General features: G+C 49.5%; 1 protein-coding gene across 1 annotated transcript in view; it reads right to left on the bottom strand.

The window, feature by feature from the left end:
• Nucleotides 1-14,247: 14,247 nt before the first annotated feature.
• Nucleotides 14,248-19,762, bottom strand: part of LOC306913522 (alpha-amylase-like) — a 91,156-nt gene continuing 85,641 nt past the window's right edge. The window contains exon 12 of the mRNA XM_079490236.1: nt 14,248-14,347. Within this exon, the coding sequence (XP_079346362.1) occupies nt 14,313-14,347 (35 nt within the window). The 3' untranslated portion in view covers nt 14,248-14,312. The remainder of the gene's footprint in view (nt 14,348-19,762) is intronic.

Here is a 19,762-nt window from a genome sequence, read left to right as displayed (position 1 = left end):
TTAACTCACATCAAAGAGATTCCCCACGATGGGCCTCTTAAGATGAAATGCAGCCCCCCCCCCCCCCCCCCCCAATACCCCCCCGCTCCTCCCCATTATATAAAAAAATGACTACAAAGTGGATCATTGTGTTTTTAACCAAAAAAAAAATATATATATAAGGCATTGAGTTATATTACAAAACAAAATATTGAAATAAAATGTACGATATAGACGAAGGTTAGTCTCTTAAAAGCCAGATAACCTTTTTTTCCACAACCTCCAAATGCTAGAGAGTCTGTAACTCGCAGAAGTTGTGACAGTATAAGCAAGCTGAGAGCCAAATGGACGGTTATGGGTCCATTTGGTTTCATTTTACTCTCGCAAGAGTTAAATTATTGTTAAAGAATAAATGCATGTATGCATAATGTAGGCATATGCATTAGTTAATTTAAAAGTCTACACAATTGGAGAATATAGAATAATTGTTATTTTGATCAACGTTATCTCTCCTAATGGTTATGGTAATGAATCAATACAGCATTGACTTGTGGACCCCCCCCCCAAAAAAAATAATCATATCCAACGACAACAAAATATTCTTTAGTTTTGGGTCTGATAGTGGTTCCGTGCATGGCCCAAATGGGTCTGATAGTGGTTCCGTGCATGGCCCAAATGGGTCTGATAGTGGTTCCATGGCCCAAATGGGTCTGATAGTGGTTCCGTGCATGGTCCAAATGGGTCTGATAGTGGTTCCATGCATGGCCCAAATGGGTCTGATAGTGGTTCCATGGCCCAAATGGGTCTGATAGTGGTTCCGTGCATGGCCCAAATGGGTCTGATAGAGGTTCCATGGCCCAAATGGGTCTGATAGAGGTTCCATGGCCCAAATGGGTCTGATAGTGGTTCCATGGCCCAAATGGGTCTGATAGAGGTTCCATGGCCCAAATGGGTCTGATAGTGGTTCCGTGCATGGCCCAAATGGGTCTGATAGTGGTTCCATGGCCCAAATGGGTCTGATAGTGGTTCCATGGCCCAAATGGGTCTGATAGTGGTTCCGTGCATGGCCCAAATGGGTCTGATAGTGGTTCCGTGCATGGCCCAAATGGGTCTGATAGTGGTTCCGTGCATGGCCCAAATGGGTCTGATAGTGGTTCCGTGCATGGCCCAAATGGGTCTGATAGAGGTTCCGTGCATGGCCCAAATGGGTCTGATAGTGGTTCCGTGCATGGCCCAAATGGGTCTGATAGTGGTTCCGTGCATGGCCCAAATGGGTCTGATAGTGGTTCCGTGCATGGCCCAAATGGGTCTGATAGTGGTTCCGTGCATGGCCCAAATGGGTCTGATAGAGGTTCCGTGCATGGCCCAAATGGGTCTGATAGTGGTTCCGTGCATGGCCCAAATGGGTCTGATAGAGGTTCCGTGCATGGCCCAAATGGGTCTGATAGAGGTTCCGTGCATGGCCCAAATGGGTCTGATAGTGGTTCCGTGCATGGCCCAAATGGGTCTGATAGTGGTTCCGTGCATGGCCCAAATGGGTCTGATAGTGGTTCCATGGCCCAAATGGGTCTGATAGTGGTTCCATGGCCCAAATGGGTCTGATAGTGGTTCCATGGCCCAAATGGGTCTGATAGTGGTTCCGTGCATGGCCCAAATGGGTCTGATAGAGGTTCCGTGGCCCAAATGGGTCTGATAGTGGTTCCATGGCCCAAATGGGTCTGATAGAGGTTCCGTGGCCCAAATGGGTCTGATAGAGGTTCCGTGGCCCAAATGGGTCTGATAGTGGTTCCGTGCATGGCCCAAATGGGTCTGATAGAGGTTCCGTGCATGGCCCAAATGGGTCTGATAGTGGTTCCGTGCATGGCCCAAATGGGTCTGATAGTGGTTCCGTGCATGGCCCAAATGGGTCTGATAGAGGTTCCGTGCATGGCCCAAATGGGTCTGATAGAGGTTCCGTGCATGGCCCAAATGGGTCTGATAGAGGTTCCGTGGCCCAAATGGGTCTGATAGTGGTTCCGTGGCCCAAATGGGTCTGATAGTGGTTCCGTGCATGGCCCAAATGGGTCTGATAGAGGTTCCGTGCATGGCCCAAATGTCAAATAAATAATGGGCGTCGGTATGAAAAATGTTGAAAACCACCACAATAGAGTCATATATGTGTAGAGTCATATACACAATAGAGTCAATAGAGTGTATAACCAACATTTGAAGTGAACAGACCTCCTGACCTGTCTAGTTGAGTAAGTAGCATTATTCTGTATTTTAGCAAACTGCTGTTAGTGTAACTCTAAGTGCTTTTGTATTAGTAGTATATTATTAGCTTGTGTAGTAGTCAGTAGTTTATAGTTGTATTGTTTGTGTTGAAACAGTAGGCTAGTAGACTAGTTTAATTAGTTTCACCCTGTAAATAGGCCACTTGATAAGTAGTATAGGCCACTTGATTTCCTTGGGAAGTGTGAAGTGAGTGCTTTAGCCAGCACAACTCAAGGGTTAAGTAGCCAGGCTGGGAGTATTCTCTTCAGTGTATAACCAACATTTGAAGTGAACAGACCTCCTGACCTGTCTAGTTGAGTAAGTAGCATTATTCTGTATTTTAGCAAACTGCTGTTAGTGTAACTCTAAGTGCTTTTGTATTAGTAGTATATTATTAGCTTGTGTAGTAGTCAGTAGTTTATAGTTGTATTGTTTGTGTTGAAACAGTAGGCTAGTAGACTAGTTTAATTAGTTTCACCCTGTAAATAGGCCACTTGATAAGTAGTATAGGCCACTTGATTTCCTTGGGAAGTGTGAAGTGAGTGCTTTAGCCAGCACTCCTGGCAGACGATTAGCAATCAGTTGGATTGGCCTTATACCACCAGGTGAAAGCGTCAGCTGTTAAGCGGCGGCCAGCAAACGAAGGCCAGGCGAACAAAGGCGACAGGCGACTTTGTCAAAGTCCGACTTCGTCACTGAACGACAAGCTGTAGCATTGATTAGTGACATATATAGTAGTGTGATAGATATAGTAGTGTATTGTAGTATATGTTTAGTGATCTACAATGTGTTTTCTTCCTATTCCTGTCCTCTCTTCTTCCTGGCGGTCGCACAAACACTGGGTTACACCCAGATGTCGCGGCACAACTAATCTCATCTATCCTACTCTTTCAACTCACGTCGAGCAAGTGGTAACGGGAGGGCTTTGGAATTGCCACTCGGCTGTGGTGGAAGGCAAATCTGCTTTCATCTCAGCTTACGCATCCTTGCTCTCCCTTAACTTCCTTGCTCTGACTGAGACCTGGATCAGACCAGAAAACACTGCTACGCCCGCGGCTCTGTCAGATGTGTACGCTTTCTCTCACACTCCCAGAGCCGTGCGGACAGGTGGTGGGGTTGGTCTGCTCATTTCCAGAAAATGGAAATACTCCCCTGTTTCACTGTCACTATTCTCTCCTACCTCATTTGAATTTCATGTGGTCACTGTTTCTCATCCAGTCAAGCTCACCATTGCAGCTGTTTATCGCCCACCGGGCCCTGCTGGTGGCTTCCTGGAGGAGCTGGACCATCTAGTCTCCCACTTCCCTGTCGATGGCTCTGGATTCATCCTTCTGGGTGACTTCAACCTCCCGACTGAGAAGCAGCTAGACCCACTACTTTCGTTTCTCGCCGCCTTTGACCTAGTTCTTTCCCCATCTCCTCCTACCCATGAGGCGGGCAACCAACTGGACCTGATCTTCACCAGAGGCTGCTCTATTGCTAACCTGTCTGTCACTCCTCTTTCCAGTGAAAAGGGTAAGAAACTCTCTGATCACTACTTCATGTCCTACTCTCTCTCTCTCTCCTCTCCCCCCTCACAGCCCCTCCCTACCCACATGATTTCCTCACGTCACAATCTTCGCTCACTTTCCTCCACTGATCTTTCCTCTTCTGTTCTCTCTGCTCTCCCTGCCCCTGAATCCTTTGCTCTTCTATCCCCTGATACCGCCACAGATCTTCTTTTCTCTACTCTATCCTCTTCTCTCGACCATCTCTGTCCCCTCACCACCAGGCCTGCACGCCAAACTCCACCTGCCCCCTGGTTGTCGGACTCAGTGCGGACTGAGAGACGGAGCCTGAGAGCGGCTGAGCGCAAATGGAGAAAGGGCAACCTCCCGGAGGACCTTCTCACCTTCCAATCTCTCATTTCTACTTTTTCCTCCTCTCTATCAGCTGCTAAAGCTGCTTTTTTCTGCACTAAAATTCAGGCTTCTGCTTCCAACCCTAAAAAACTCTTTGAAACTTTCTCCTCTCTCCTACAACCACCACCCCCTCCTCCCTCCTCGTCCCTCCTCCCTGACGATTTCGCCAACTTCTTTGACAAGAAGGTGAACGATATCCGATCCTCCTTCCCTCCTCCCCCGGCTGGTGCCCTGCGCACTGCCCACACCCGTCTGCCTGCCACCCCCCCCTCTCTACCTTCATCTACTCCTCTTCCCCCCCCCATCCCCTCTCTATCCCACTTCTCTCCCCTCTCCCCTAACGAGGTCCTTCTCCTTGTTACCTCTAGTCGCCCCACCTCATGCTCTCTGGACCCGGTCCCAACCACTCTGTTGCAGTCTATTGCACCTGAACTTCTTCCCTTCTTAACCCACCTTATTAACACCTCTCTGACATCTGGCTACTTTCCCTCTACTTTCAAGACTGCCAGAGTCACCCCCCTCCTGAAGAAACCGACACTTGACCCCTCTGAGATCAAGAACTACAGACCGGTTTCCCTTCTATCCTTCCTATCTAAAACTCTCGAACGTGCTGTCTTTAAACAACTGTCCTCCTATCTCCACCAGAACAACCTCCTGGACTCCAACCAGTCTGGTTTCAAAGTGGGTCACTCGACAGAGACTGCCCTGCTGGCAGTGACGGAGTCGCTCCATGCCGCTAGAGCGAACTCTCTCTCCTCCGTCCTGATACTCCTGGACCTGTCTGCAGCGTTCGACACGGTGAACCATCAGATCCTCCTCTCCACCCTCGAGGGGATGGGTGTCTCAGGCTCTGCACTCTCCCTGTTTGCATCCTACCTGACGGGTCGCTCCTACCAGGTGATGCTGAGAGGGTCTGTGTCAGAACCACACAGGCTCACAACTGGGGTTCCCCAAGGCTCGGTTCTGGGTCCTCTTCTTTTCTCTCTCTACACTACATCTCTGGGTGCTGTCATCCACTCCCATGGCTTTTCCTACCACTGCTATGCCGATGACACCCAGCTGATCCTCTCATTCCCCCCCTCTGATACCCAAGTGGAGGCACGCACTGCTGCTTGTCTGGCTGACATCTCGGCGTGGATGTCGACAAACCACCTGAAGCTCAACCTGGACAAGACCGAGCTGATGTTCCTCCCGGGGAAGGGCTGTCCGCACCGAGACATGGCCATCACCATTGATAATGCTGTGGTGACCTCAACTCGGACTGCGAAAAATCTGGGTGTGACCCTGGACGATCAACTGACGTTCTCGGCAAACATCGCATCAGTGACAAGGTCCTGCAGATTCCTCCTCTACAACATCAGGAGGATTCGCCCCTTCCTCACGGAGAAGGCAGCCCAGGTGCTCATCCAGGCTCTCGTCATCTCCCGCCTGGACTACTGCAACTCCCTCCTTGCTGGTGCTCCGGCATCTGCCATCAGACCTCTGGAGCTTGTTCAGAAAGCTGCGGCTCGTCTGGTGTTCAACCGCCCCAAGTTCTCCCACACAACCATCCTTCTCCGTTCTCTACACTGGCTCCCCGTAGCGGCCCGCATCCAGTTCAAAACCCTGGTGTTAGCCTATAGGGCAGTGAAAGGAACAGCTCCTTCCTATCTCCGGGCTATGGTCGATGCCTACACCCCTGCCCGACCACTTCGGTCTGCCACCTCGGGGCGACTGATTGCCTCGTCACTCAAGGGTCCTTCTGGCCGATCCACACGGTCACGACTCTTTTCTGTTCTGGCCCCACAGTGGTGGAATGAACTCCCCACTGATGTTAGGACAGCAGAGTCACTGCCCATATTTCGCCGCAGGTTGAAAACCCACCTCTTCAGGAAACACTACCCTTCCTCTCTGCCTGACCTACTTGTTGTTAACTAGTTGTACGAACGTTTGTTTTCTATTGTTGTATTGTTTATTGGATCTTGTTTAGTCGATACACTTAATTGTTTTAGCTCATGCTCATTTGATTTAGCTATTTTGTCTCATCCGGTTAAGGAAATAGGTAGCTGATATATTGCACTTTTACCTTAGCGCTAGGTATACTCTTGGTTGCTTGTTTTTGCAGAAAATGCACTAAAGACTTCTGGTGATTAGTAGTTTTTGTTCCCTACCTATGTTGAATACACTTATTGTAAGTCGCTTTGGATAAAAGCGTCTGCTAAATGACTGTAATGTAATGTAATGTAATGTAATGTAATGTAATGTAATATATGTAGTTCACCGTTAAGTGTTTGTGGTGAATTATCCCATTCTGGGTGGGAACCCCTCTTGGTGTTTTAAAGCATTGTTATCCTTTAGCTATTGAAAAATAGCAGATCTACAAAGCTCATAGCGCGGCACCGAGTGGCGCACTATGAACTTGTAGGTCTGCTATTTTTGAAAAATTGTGAAATCTTTGAATATATATTATTACAGAGTGAACATTTTAACTCAAATCTTTGCTTCTGGGGAGGTCCCTGGAACAACATATTTTCAGATGGGGGGGGGGGGGTCCTTGACATGAAATATTGAGCACCACTGATACAGAAACAAGGTTTTTCAGAAAACTTTCTCAGGCATAAATGGGTTAACTATTACTAGCTCCGTGTTAAGCGCTATAGGAGTGGAGAGATGAAGTGATTTGCACCTCTCTCTAGTGTTTAAGGTCAAGGACAGTGATGTGCACCTCTCTCTAGTGTTTAAGGTCAAGGTCACCTCTCTCTGGTGTTTAAGGTCAAGGTCACCTCTCTCTGGTGTTTAAGGTCAAGGTCACCTCTCTCTAGTGTTTAAGGTCAAGGTCACCTCTCTCTAGTGTTTAAGGTCAAGGTCACCTCTCTCTAGTGTTTAAGGTCAAGGTCACCTCTCTCTAGTGTTTAAGGTCAAGGTCACCTCTCTCTAGTGTTTAAGGTCAAGGTCACCTCTCTCTAGTGTTTAAGGTCAAGGTCACCTCTCTCTAGTGTTTAAGGTCAAGGTCACCTCTCTCTAGTGTTTAAGGTCAAGGACAGTGATGTGCACCTCTCTCTAGTGTTTAAGGTCAAGGTCACCTCTCTCTAGTGTTTAAGGTCAAGGTCACCTCTCTCTAGTGTTTAAGGTCAAGGTCACCTCTCTCTAGTGTTTAAGGTCAAGGTCACCTCTCTCTAGTGTTTAAGGTCAAGGTCAAACACCACAGAGCTGGAGATGACTGTGGAGACAAACAGCTGGTGTTGTCATGCTTTCAGAGTACTGTATGTGCGTGTGTTGTGTTGTGTTGTGTGCGCGCCTGCGTGCGTGGGGGAGGAGGGGGGGGTCTAGGTTCCCACCAGGCTATATAGCTGTCCTGACGTCTCGCCTGTTTTCTTGATTTATGACGGTACAAGGCAAAAGGATTTAGACACAAACCCACGGGCTAATGGCCGCGGCTCAAAAGGCTAATGCTGTTATACCTTTCTGCCTCTGGGAGAGACAGACGGACGGACGGAGAAGGATGCCGGGCGGTGAGCGACGGTATACCGCCTCGTCTCGGGAACACAGAGAGAGAGAGAGCGAGAGAGAGAGAGATGGATCGCTGGGGCCTTCTGACTCTAACCCATTGACGTCGAAGAAAAAAACAAATACGTCTTCTAAATCCTGACAGTTTTCTGAAATACCTATGTTTCTATAGGCCTATATCACTCAATATTTCATGTCAAGGATGTTGTTCCAGGGCCACGCCCACAGAAGCAAAGATTTGAGTTAAAATCAGTCGCTCTGAAAGAATATTCCAAGGTTTGCGCCACATTTTCACAATTTAAAAAGAAAATAGCAGATCTACAAGCTCGTAGCGCGGCACCGAGTGCCACGCTACGAGCTTGTAGATCTGCTATTTTTCAATAGTTAAAGTTTTAAATAATGCTTAAAACACCAAAAGGGGTTCCCGCCCCGAATGGGCTAATCTAACCGCGGTCTTGGTCTGAGCTTTGAATATTTGTCAATGTTGGTTATGGTTACGACAGTCGCGTCGTTGTGCGCTCGTTGTCGCCCAGGACTGATTCGTCTCTCCCGAGGGGAGAATTGGGTTTCCGAAGCAGCAGCCGGCGGAGCGGGGGGGGGGGGGGGGAGGGAGGGAGGCGGGGGGGGGGGGGGGGGGGCACGATGCACCGTACTATAATCCTGATGGATGTGACACGTTTGAGGAGAAAACTTTGGAGGAATTGGAGGAATTGGCCCGGCGGACAAAATGATAACAAATGGAACATTGTCCTGATGCTGGCTTTATGGCAGGGGGGGGGGGGGGGGGGGGGGGCTTAAACCATTCAAGACGGGAGAACCTACGGACGGCTGCAATTCGAAACTGGCCCCCGTCAAATCTGAATCCCCCCCCCCCCTTTTCCCATCACTGTATATGTTTCTTTTCCCCTTTTTACCTCCTTTATGATGAATTCCTGTTCTGTTCTTTGACTATATAGAAGTGTCTATTTGTACGTCTCTAAATGTTTTGATGAATTGAACATGGTGGACCCTCTTGTAAAATTGGGTCGTCCACTCACAGTTAACAGTCTTTGTATTGAGTTTGTCTTTGAAATGTACTGTACTGTACTGTTCTGCAAACTGTTAATAAATATTCCAATCAATCAGCCCCTTTTAGTGTTTTAAGCATTATGTTATACTTTAGCTATTGTAAAATAGCAGATCTACAAGCTCGTAACGAGCTTGTAGATGTGCTATTTTTTTTAAGAATCGTGAAAATGTGTCGCAAATCTTTGAATATAATATTCTTTCAGAGCGAACGTTTTTTAACTCAAATCTTTGCTTCTGATGGGTGTTCCCCTGGAACAACATATTTTCAGATGGGGGGTCGGCGGGGGGGGGGGGGGTCAGATGGGGGGGTCAGATGGGGGGGGGGTCAGATGGGGGGTCGGCGGGGGGGGTCAGATGGGGGGGGGTCAGATGGGGGGTCGGCGGCCAATTACAGATCATTCTGGGGCTCCTTGACGTGAAAAAGAATCGACCTCGGGTCTAAATGGCTTAAATGAGACTGTATACCTGTCCTAAAACCGCGTTACAGCAACACAAACCCCCCATATTGGTTCTACAGTTACAGCAACACAAACCCCCCCATATTGGTTCTACAGTTACAGCAACACAAACCCCCCCATATTGGTTCTACAGTTACAGCAACACAAACCCCCCCATATTGGTTCTACAGTTACAGCAACACAAACCCCCCCATATTGGTTCTACAGTTAACTGCCAGTCTCTGGGACAGGACCCCCCCCCCCATCCCCCCCCCCCCCAACCCCCCCTCCCCCCCCCCCCGTTACAGCAACACAAACCCCCCCCCATATTGGTTCTACAGTTAACTGCCAGTCTCTGGGACAGGACCCCCCCCCTCCCCCCCCCTCCCCCCCGTTTGTCATTAACCTGCCAATCACCGTTAGGGACTGGCTCGGGATCCAATCAATCACAGTGATTGTGGGTGTCAGGAAGTATAGCTCGTATAAGCAGTTGGAGGCTGATGTGCAACGCCAGGCTGACGGGACGTTTAGCATGACGCAGCACGTCTTATAGCCCTCCGTGATAATTAGGACAAAGACCCCCTTACTCATCTTCCCTCTTGACTCCTCCGAATTGATGGCACGCCGTCCCACCGTCGCCCAAAAAAGAAAGGGTCGGTTTAGCGACGGAATCCCCAGATGTTGACAAACATACACAAAACCTCAATTTCAACTGTGGAGAGTTATACCACGAAAACTGGGCTATAGTGTGTGTTAAAAGATCCATTTTTTATTTCTTTAGTCTTTCTCATGCGCGATATTAGTTTGTTAAGTATACACAACAAAACAAAAAACGACAAACAAAAAACAGGAAAGAAATAGAATAAAAATATAGAATAAAAATAATAATAAAAATAAATATTCGTCAAAAACACAGAAAAGAAAAAAACAACACAACACGCGCTTGTGAGCAACTTGTGTGTATTCGTGTTGTCTTGTGAAAAAAGAGAAAAAAAAGAAAATGGACACTTGCTCACTATGTTTACGAAATCCCATTTGTCAATAAAATATAATTCATAAAAGATCGAAAAATAATACCGAGAACGTAAGCCGCTCCGCCCCGCTTGACGGGCGAAGGAGTCTTCCGCACAAAACGACCGCGGTTGAAGTTGTAGTTTAGCGGAGGAGCCATTTTCAGGTTGAATATCAACGCCGTCTCTCACCGTCTCACCTCTCCTCCTCAGCCAATGTTATGTAGACTCTCTGGGGAGACAGTCAGTGGTTGGTGGCCCACATAATATAACAGCTGTGTGTGTAAGCAGGGTGTGTGGAGAGCAGGGTGTGTGTAAGCAGGGTGTGTGGAGAGCAGGGTGTGTGTAAGCAGGGTGCGTGGAGAGCAGGGTGTGTGTAAGCAGGGTGTGTGTAAGCAGGGTGTGTGGAGAGCAGGGTGTGTGGAGAGAGAGAGCAGAGCAGGGTGTGTGTAAGCAGGGTGTGTGGAGAGCAGGGTGTGTGGAGAGCAGGGTGTGTGTAAGCAGGGTGTGTGGAGAGCAGGGTGTGTGGAGAGCAGGGTGTGTGTAAGCAGGGTGTCTGGAGAGCAGGGTGTGTGGAGAGCAGGGTGTGTGTAAGCAGGGTGTGTGGAGAGCAGGGTGTGTGTAAGCAGGGTGTGTGTAAGCAGGGTGTCTGGAGAGCAGGGTGTGTGGAGAGCAGGGTGTGTGGAGAGCAGGGTGTGTGGAGAGCAGGGTGTGTGGAGAGCAGGGTGTGTGGAGAGCAGGGTGTGTGTAAGCAGGGTGTGTGGAGAGCAGGGTGTGTGGAGAGCAGGGTGTGTGGAGAGCAGGGTGTGTGGAGAGCAGGGTGTGTGGAGAGCAGGGTGTGTGGAGAGCAGGGTGTGTGGAGAGCAGGGTGTGTGTAAGCAGGGTGTGTGGAGAGCAGGGTGTGTGGAGAGCAGGGTGTGTGGAGAGCAGGGTGTGTGGAGAGCAGGGTGTGTGCATAGCAGGGTGTGTGGAGAGCAGGGTGTGTGGAGAGCAGGGTGTGTGGAGAGCAGGGTGTGTGGAGAGCAGGGTGTGTGGAGAGCAGGGTGTGTGGAGAGAGAGAGCAGAGCAGGGTGTGTGGAGGGCAGGGTGTGTGGAGAGAGAGAGCAGAGCAGGGTGTGTGGAGAGCAGGGTGTGTGGAGAGCAGGGTGTGTGGAGAGCAGGGTGTGTGGAGAGAGAGAGCAGAGCAGGGTGTGTGGAGGGCCAGGGTGTGGAGGGCCAGGGTGGAGGGCCAGGGTGGAGGGCCAGGGTGGAGGGCCAGGGTGTGGAGGGTGGGCCAGGGTGTGTGGAGAGCAGGGTGTGTGGAGAGCAGGGTGTGTGGAGAGCAGGGTGTGTGTAAGCAGGGTGTGTGTAAGCAGGGTGTGTTGAGAGCAGGGTGTGTGTAAGCAGGGTGTGTGGAGAGCAGGGTGTGTGTAAGCAGGGTGTGTGGAGAGCAGGGTGTGTGTAAGCAGGGTGTGTGGAGAGCAGGGTGTGTGCATAGCAGGGTGTGTGGAGAGCAGGGTGTGTGGAGAGCAGGGTGTGTGGAGAGCAGGGTGTGTGGAGAGCAGGGTGTGTGCATAGCAGGGTGTGTGGAGAGCAGGGTGTGTGGAGAGCAGGGTGTGTGGAGAGCAGGGTGTGTGGAGAGAGAGAGCAGAGCAGGGTGTGTGGAGGGCCAGGGTGTGGAGGGCCAGGGTGGAGGGCCAGGGTGTGGAGGGTGGGCCAGGGTGTGTGGAGAGCAGGGTGTGTGGAGAGCAGGGTGTGTGGAGAGATAGAGCAGAGCAGGGTGTGTGGAGAGAGAGAGAGAGCAGAGCCATAGAGTATAAGACAGAGTTACGCAATCTCTGTTCACTTCATGGGGTTTCAGTCCAGTCTTCCACATAGACTTCTATTGAGCATGGAGATAACCGGAAGTTTACGGAATGCATTGCAGTCTATGGGCTCACCGCGCGAGTACATGAACCACGTGACCGGGCTGTTCTAATCTGTGCTGTGTGTCTAATCTGCGTGTGCGACCCAAAACGTATGTTTTGTTGTCCGTGGATAAAGATTTTGTTCCAACAATTCCAGGTGGTACCATTAGGAGAGATAACAGGCAAACGTTGATAAAACGTTAAAATAACGATTCTTCTACATTAGACTTTGTGTAAATTATAACTAAGTAATGCAGATGTTTAACAATAATCTAACTCGTTTTACACTCTTCCATGCCCGAAGAAAGTCAGTAGACCGAAAGCTTGCTAAATAAATACGTTGATTGTGCAGCAGATCTGAGTGTGCGGAGCTTCCCTTTATGTTTCTCATGTTCCCTTAGTGGCTCCAGCACCTCACTTAAGTTTTTTCAGCGGATGAGCGGTGGTTCTTTTTACATTTCCAAGATGTGCTCCCAGCGCAGCACAAAGGGACACGCTCCCGTTCAGTGATCTCTGATGGCGATGACAGATCATTTCCAGTGAAGACGTCTTGCTGCTCCCGGACACCTTCCTGACACCAGGCAGATGGAACTATAGCACATTTAGATCTGAGGACGCAGGATAGCTTTGACGATGTGGTCAAGAATTGGAGCAGTGGCCATTATCTCATGTCTGACGTACAGTGCAGAGTACAGTAAGTACAGTAAGAACACCATGGTGATGTCTGTGGTTTCTGCAGGAGGAGGCAGAGGAAGGAGAATGACTCCTACAGGCAATCTTAAAGTGTGATCCTAGTATAACCCATTCTGGGCGGGAACCCCTTTTGGTGTTTTAAGCATTATGTTATACTGTACTTTTAGCTGTTGAAAAATAGCAGATCTACAAGCTCATAGCGCGGCACCGAGTGCCGCGCTATGAGCTTGTAGATCTGCTATTTTTTGAAAAAAAATCGTGAAAACGTGCATGGCGGAAATCTTTGAATATTATATTCTTTCACAACAAACGTTTTTTAACTCAAATCGTTGCTTCCGGGAGGGGTCCCTGGGAGGGGTCCCCCCGGGAGGGGTCCCTGGGAGGGGTCCCCCCGGGAGGGGTCCCTGGGAGGGGTCCCCCCGGGAGGGGTCCCCCCGGGAGGGGTCCCTGGCCTGGAACAACATATTTTCAGATGGGCGTCGGCGGGCCAAATACAAATATCATCCTTGACATGAAATAGTTTGAGAGCCACTGATATAGAAACGAGTTTTCTTTTCTTCAAAATGACATCTTATAGAATGGGCCTCAGGTCTTCATGGGATAACTGTATGTTCTATACCGCCATGTTCACAATCAACCCGGAACCTGGGAGTGTGAGTGACGGCAATCTCACATGTGACAGGTGAGAATTGTCAGACTGGTCAAAAACATTTTTTTTCTCCAAACTTGGTGGACAGTCACAGTATAAAGTACATTTGACTACATTATTTTGAGTATCAACAGCTGATATTATACTTAAAAGCAGTGGAGTTAAAAGTATATGTTGTCTTGGAAGAGGGCGTAGTTTGTTGTCTTGAACCGTGCACGGTGGCGGCAATCTTGCCATTAAATGAATGGCAAGATTGCCATTAATAACTCGCGATCCAAATCATCCCGTCCAATTCTAAGAAAAGATCCTGTGTTAGACGGCCCACCGCGGTCCAGTCGCTAGTCGCGTTAATCATGCCACCCGTTGTTGTCGATCGCCTTTAGAGTGTTTTGGCTACATTTAGCTGCTACAGCCACATCCGGGATAACTTCCGGTACGTCGGTAAAAGTGCTCCGTTGCTATAAATCGATTGGGCGCTATAATTTAATGGATTAAAAAACCCTGGGCAATCGGAGTGGTGCAGTATAGCCGCAATTTGACATTGACAACAACCCATTGAGTCCAAACAGACAAAGTCCTATATCTGATTGTATTAAACGACGTCAAACTCACCAACATTGCAGCTGTAATAAAAAGCTTGAGTTATCCTCTTTCAATCTGTAAAGTGTGGCGATCCAAAACCCCCAGGGCCGGAACAGAGAGTCAGTATGTTGTTTTTGTACGTGTTACAACGTAACACATGCAGCCACTTTCCAAAGTGTTGTCTTCCTGTCACACCAAGTATGACGTGTTCATTGTGTTTTCCCAGGTCAGGTGTTATACCTGCACGCACGCACGCACGCACGCACACACACACGCACGCACGCACGCACGCACAGTCGCACACACGCACGCACGCACGCACGCAGGCAAGCAGGCAGGCAGGCAGGCAGGGTGACACCTGGTAATTATCAGGTACTGTACACCTGTGAAAGTGGAAGAGTGTCTGTTTGTGAGTCAGAGACCGAGAGAGAGATGGAGAGAGAGAGAGAGGTGGAGAGAGAGAGAGGTGGAGAGAGAGAGAGAGAGAGAGAAAGAGAGAGAGGTGGAGAGAGAGAGAGAGAGAAAGAGAGAGAGGTGGAGAGAGAGAGAGAGACAGAGAGAGAGAGAAAGAGAGAGAGGTGGAGAGAGAGAGACACATTGATTACCAGTGTGACCAGCTGCTAGTGAGAGAATATGAACCAGCAGCCCCTGTAGGCATCTCTCCATCACTCCCCCCCCCCGTCCACACAAACACACACACACACACACACACACACACACACACACACACACACACACACACACACACACACACACACACACACACACACACACACACACACACACACACACACACACACACACACACACACACACACTGAAGCGGTGCTCTGTCTCCACTATAGCTGTCAATAGAGCCTGATGGCCTCTTAGACACGTATCAATATTTAACCAGTCACCCCCCTCCCCCTCCCTCCCTCCCTCACCCCCCATTGACTCAGCAATTACCCCCTCCTAATTGATTTTAGATTGATTATCATCAGCAGCACAGTAATGGCAGCAGATGTCTGTCTGTCGGTCGGGCGGGCGGGCGGTGGGGCGAGTGCCGAAAGATTGAATTATCTTTCTTTTGCAACCGACAGCTATGTGTGTGGCTGTGTGGCTGTATCCCTGGGTCTGTCCCTGTGTCCCTGGGTCTGTCCCTGTGTCCCTGGGTCCGTCCCTGTGTCCCTGGGTCTGTCCCTGTGTCCCTGGGTCTGTCCCTGTGTCCCTGGGTCCGTCCCTGTGTCCCTGGGTCTGTCCCTGTGTCCCTGGGTCCGTCCCTGTGTCCCTGGGTCCGTCCCTGTGTCCCTGGGTCTGTCCCTGTGTCCCTGGGTCTGTCCCTGTGTCCCTGGGTCTGTCCCTGTGTCCCTGGGTCTGTCCCTGGGTCTCTGCGTCCGAGCACGAAAATAGCGTTTGTTCAACACCAAGTGTCACTGTTGCACAGCCCAACACACAGACACACACAGGCCAGGGAGGAGGGCTTGTACAGTACAGCACAGCACAGTACAGTACAGCACAGCACAGCACAGCACAGCACAGCACAGCACAGCACAGCACAGTACAGCACAGCACAGCACAGCACAGCACAGCACAGCACAGCACAGCACAGCACAGTACAGTACAGTACAGGACAGCACAGCACAGCACAGCACAGCACAGTACAGCACAGTACAGCACAGCACAGCACAGTACAGTACACAGCACAGCACAGCACAGCACAGCACAGCACAGCACAGCACAGCACAGTACAACTCACTTCAGACAGGTCTGATTTTTTTGTCTGGACGGGCCGGAGCCCAGCGCGCTTGTGCGAAGAATGAAGGGCTTAAGCCTGACTTATACCTAAAGTTACCAAAAATAGCAGATCTACAAGCTCACCATGAATGGCTGCACGCAACGCGCTGGGAGTTTGTGGATCGGGCTATTTGTGTGCACGACACCGGCGAGTATAAAACCAGGCTTACATTGGATATAATTCCAAACTCCAACTCTTTCATGACAGAAAGTAACTCACAAACTTGTCTACGGTGGATTTTTATGAAACAATCACTTTGCAGATAAGAAAGAGGAAAATTCAAGCTTTCCGTACAGCTGCAAAGTTGGTGAGTTTGACGTTGTTCAATACAATCAGATCGTCATATACATTAATATACGGTAATAAGGTGTGATGGTATAATTCGGGAGTTTACCGGAGTTTGTTGGAAAGTTTAACTGTAATATACACATCCGTAGCCCATGCTTTTTGCGCAGTGAGCGATAGGACTTTTCTGTCTGGATGTACGGGCTGTCAATGGGAAATTGCGGCTATAGTTGTCACCCTACCAAAACGGCAATTAGATGGCCGCCGTGTGCATACAGTATGGTCTATGGCTTCAGATACTGTAGCAGCGCTTCAAGACAACAACGGTTGCATTTGCCAGCTCGGGTGCTTCAAAAATCTAGTCTGGAAGTAAAGAGTCTCTTCTACCCAGAGCATTCAGTCAGTCTAACATCTAGTCTGGAAGTAAAGAGTCTCTTCTACCCAGAGCATTCAGTCAGTCTAACATCTAGTCTGGAAGAGTCTCTTCTACCCAGAGCATTCAGTCAGTCTAACATCTAGTCTGGAAGAGTCTCTTCTACCCAGAGCATTCAGTCAGTCTAACATCTAGTCTGGAAGAGTCTCTTCCACCCAGTAGAGCATTCAGTCAGTCTAACATCTAGTCTGGAAGAGTCTCTCTCTTCTACCCAGAGCATTCAGACAGTCTAACATCTAGTCTGGAAGAGTCTCTTCTACCCAGAGCATTCAGTCAGTCTAACATCTAGTCTGGAAGAGTCTCTTCCACCCAGTAGAGCATTCAGTCAGTCTAACATCTAGTCTGGAAGAGTCTCTTCTACCCAGTAGAGCATTCAGTCAGTCTAACATCTAGTCTGGAAGAGTCTCTTCTACCCAGAGCATTCAGTCAGTCTAACATCTAGTCTGGAAGTAAAGAGTCTCTTCTACCCAGAGCATTCAGTCAGTCTAACATCTAGTCTGGAAGAGTCTCTTCTACCCAGTAGAGCATTCAGTCAGTCTAACATCTAGTCTGGAAGAGTCTCTCTCTTCTACACAGAGCATTCAGTCAGTATAACATCTAGTCTGGAAGAGTCTCTTCTACACAGAGCATTCAGTCAGTCTAACATCTAGTCTGGAAGAGTCTCTTCTACCCAGAGCATTCAGTCAGTATAACATCTAGTCTGGAAGAGTCTCTTCTACCCAGTAGAGCATTCAGTCAGTCTAACATCTAGTCTGGAAGAGTCTCTCAAAAAGTCAATCAAAGTCCCATCGAACGAAAAGCTCTCTCCGTTGGCCAACAGCCAGTATTCCACTACAGAAAGCCATCCAACTCCTAAGCCAATCGAAGCGGTGCGTGTGTGCGTGTGCACGCATGTGCATGTGTGTGCGTGTGCCTGCGTGCGTGCATTTGATGAATTACCATGTTATTCTTGCTTAGTGTAAATCACTCTGGATTAATATATTTTGATGAGAATATATATTTTTTATGGGATATATTATTATATCAGGTAATAATTATACCTATAGTGAAGGTGTGGCAAAACTATACGGTTAAGAAATGTGTCTGTCACAAAAAACATGCAGTAATCCTCGTCTCTAAACGACCTTCCCCCTGGCCAGCCGGGGCGCCTGATGGAGGGGAAAGGAACTGGTCTCTATACTGCCTCCCCCTGGCCAGCCGGGGCGCCTGATGGAGGGGAAAGGAACTGGTCTCTAAACTGCCTCCCCCTGGCCAGCCGGGGCGCCTGTTGGAGGGGAAAGGAACTGGTCTCTAAACTGCCTCCCCCTGGCCAGCCGGGGCGCCTGATGGAGGGGAAAGGAACTGGTCTCTAAACTGCCTCCCCCTGGCCAGCCGGGGCGCCTGATGGAGGGGAAAGGAACTGGTCTCTAAACTGCCTCCCCCTGGCCAGCCGGGGCACCTGATGGAGGGGAAAGGAACTGGTCTCTAAACTGCCTCCCCCTGGCCAGCCGGGGCGCCTGATGGAGGGGAAAGGAACTGGTCTCTAAACTGCCTCCCCCTGGCCAGCCGGGGCGCCTGATGGAGGGGAAAGGAACTGGTCTCTAAACTGCCTCCCCCTGGCCAGCCGGGGCGCCTGATGGAGGGGAAAGGAACTGGTCTCTATACTGCCTCCCCCTGGCCAGCCGGGGGGCCTGATGGAGGGGAAAGGAACTGGTCTCTATACTGCCTCCCCCTGGCCAGCCGGGGCGCCTGATGGAGGGGAAAGGAACTGGTGTCTAAACTACCTCCCCCTGGCCAGCCGGGGCGCCTGATGGAGGGGAAAGGAACTGGTCTCTAAACTGCCTCCCCCTGGCCAGCCGGGGCGCCTGATGGAGGGGAAAGGAACTGGTTGGAATAACGTGTTCCTTCTACACGCTATGTCCAACCAGGGAAACTCCCCCCTGTCAGGTGTAAAGGAGAAACTTAGGCATGAAAAAAATGGTATTAGCTTCTAAATGAGAACGTATACTGTAGCCTTCATGTGGACCTGTACAATATGCATGGTTGCACACGCGCACACACGCACACGCACGCACACACGCACACCACACGCACGCACGCGCGCGCACACGCACGGATCAGCAGGCAGGCGGAGCAGCCTGAGAGGATGACGTACTGCGTGTTTACCCACAGATGGGTGGCGCGGGGTTAACAGCCACAGATGGGTGGCGCGGGGTTAACAGCCCAAAAGTCAAGTGCTATTTCATGGCGGCCACTTTCAGCGTGACAGCTCTGCAGAAGAGACGCTCATTAGCTCGCTGAAATACAGCCTGTTATATACCGCTTAATTTGTTTCTGAAGTGATTATGACTGAAATGCAGTCTCTTAGTCTTATCCCATTCTGGGCGGGAACCCCTTTTGGTGTTTTAAACATTATGTTATAATTTAGCTATTGAAAAATAGCAGATCTACAAGCTCTTAGCGCGCCACCGAGTGGCGCGCTAAGAGCTTGTATGTCTGCTATTTTTGAAAGAAACGTAAAAAATGTGGCGCAAATCTTTGAATATATATTCTTTCAAAGTGAATGTTTTTAACTCGGGTCTAAATGGGTTAAATGCGGCGCTTAATTTGTTTCTGAAGTGATTATGATGACTACGAGACGGCTAATTAGGAACTCCGCTTCACACTTTCCCCCGGACTGTTTGTGAAGCACTAAAGACGCACTGGTTCTAGACGCACGCTGGTTCTATACGCTGGTTCTAGACGCACACTGGTTCTATACGCTGGTTCTAGACGCACACTGGTTCTATACGCTGGTTCTAGACGCACACTGGTTCTATACGCTGGTTCTAGACGCACACTGGTTCTATACGCTGGTTCTAGACGCACACTGGTTCTATACGCTGGTTCTAGACGCACGCTGGTTCTATACGCTGGTTCTAGACGCACGCTGGTTCTATACGCTGGTTCTAGACGCACGCTGGTTCTATACGCTGGTTCTATACGCTGGTTCTAGACGCACGCTGGTTCTATACGCTGGTTCTAGACGCACGCTGTAATCATGGACGAGTATCGGGGGCTAAGAGGCTCCGCAAGACACACACTTACATCCTTATTCGCAATTATTGGTGTGACAATTAGTCGTCAACTTAAATGTGTATAGAGCGTCGCAGACGTTTCAAAATGAATTTATTTAAAGATCTGTAAGACTCGGACAAATCATGACAATAAACACTTTATTTACAGTTTTTCTTCTCTCTAATTATTTGTTCGGCCCCAAAAAAAATTGTTTATTGTCATGATTTGTCAACTCGGCTCCTCCTAAACATTCCCAACGAGGGTCCGCATGCAGCCAAATAAATTTT

This window comes from Electrona antarctica (assembly GCF_951216825.1).
Source record: "Electrona antarctica genome assembly, chromosome: 20".
Classification (NCBI taxonomy): Eukaryota; Metazoa; Chordata; class Actinopteri; order Myctophiformes; family Myctophidae; genus Electrona; species Electrona antarctica.
The sequence above is the reverse complement of the archived record's forward strand: the minus strand, read 5'-3'. Positions and strand labels throughout refer to the sequence as shown.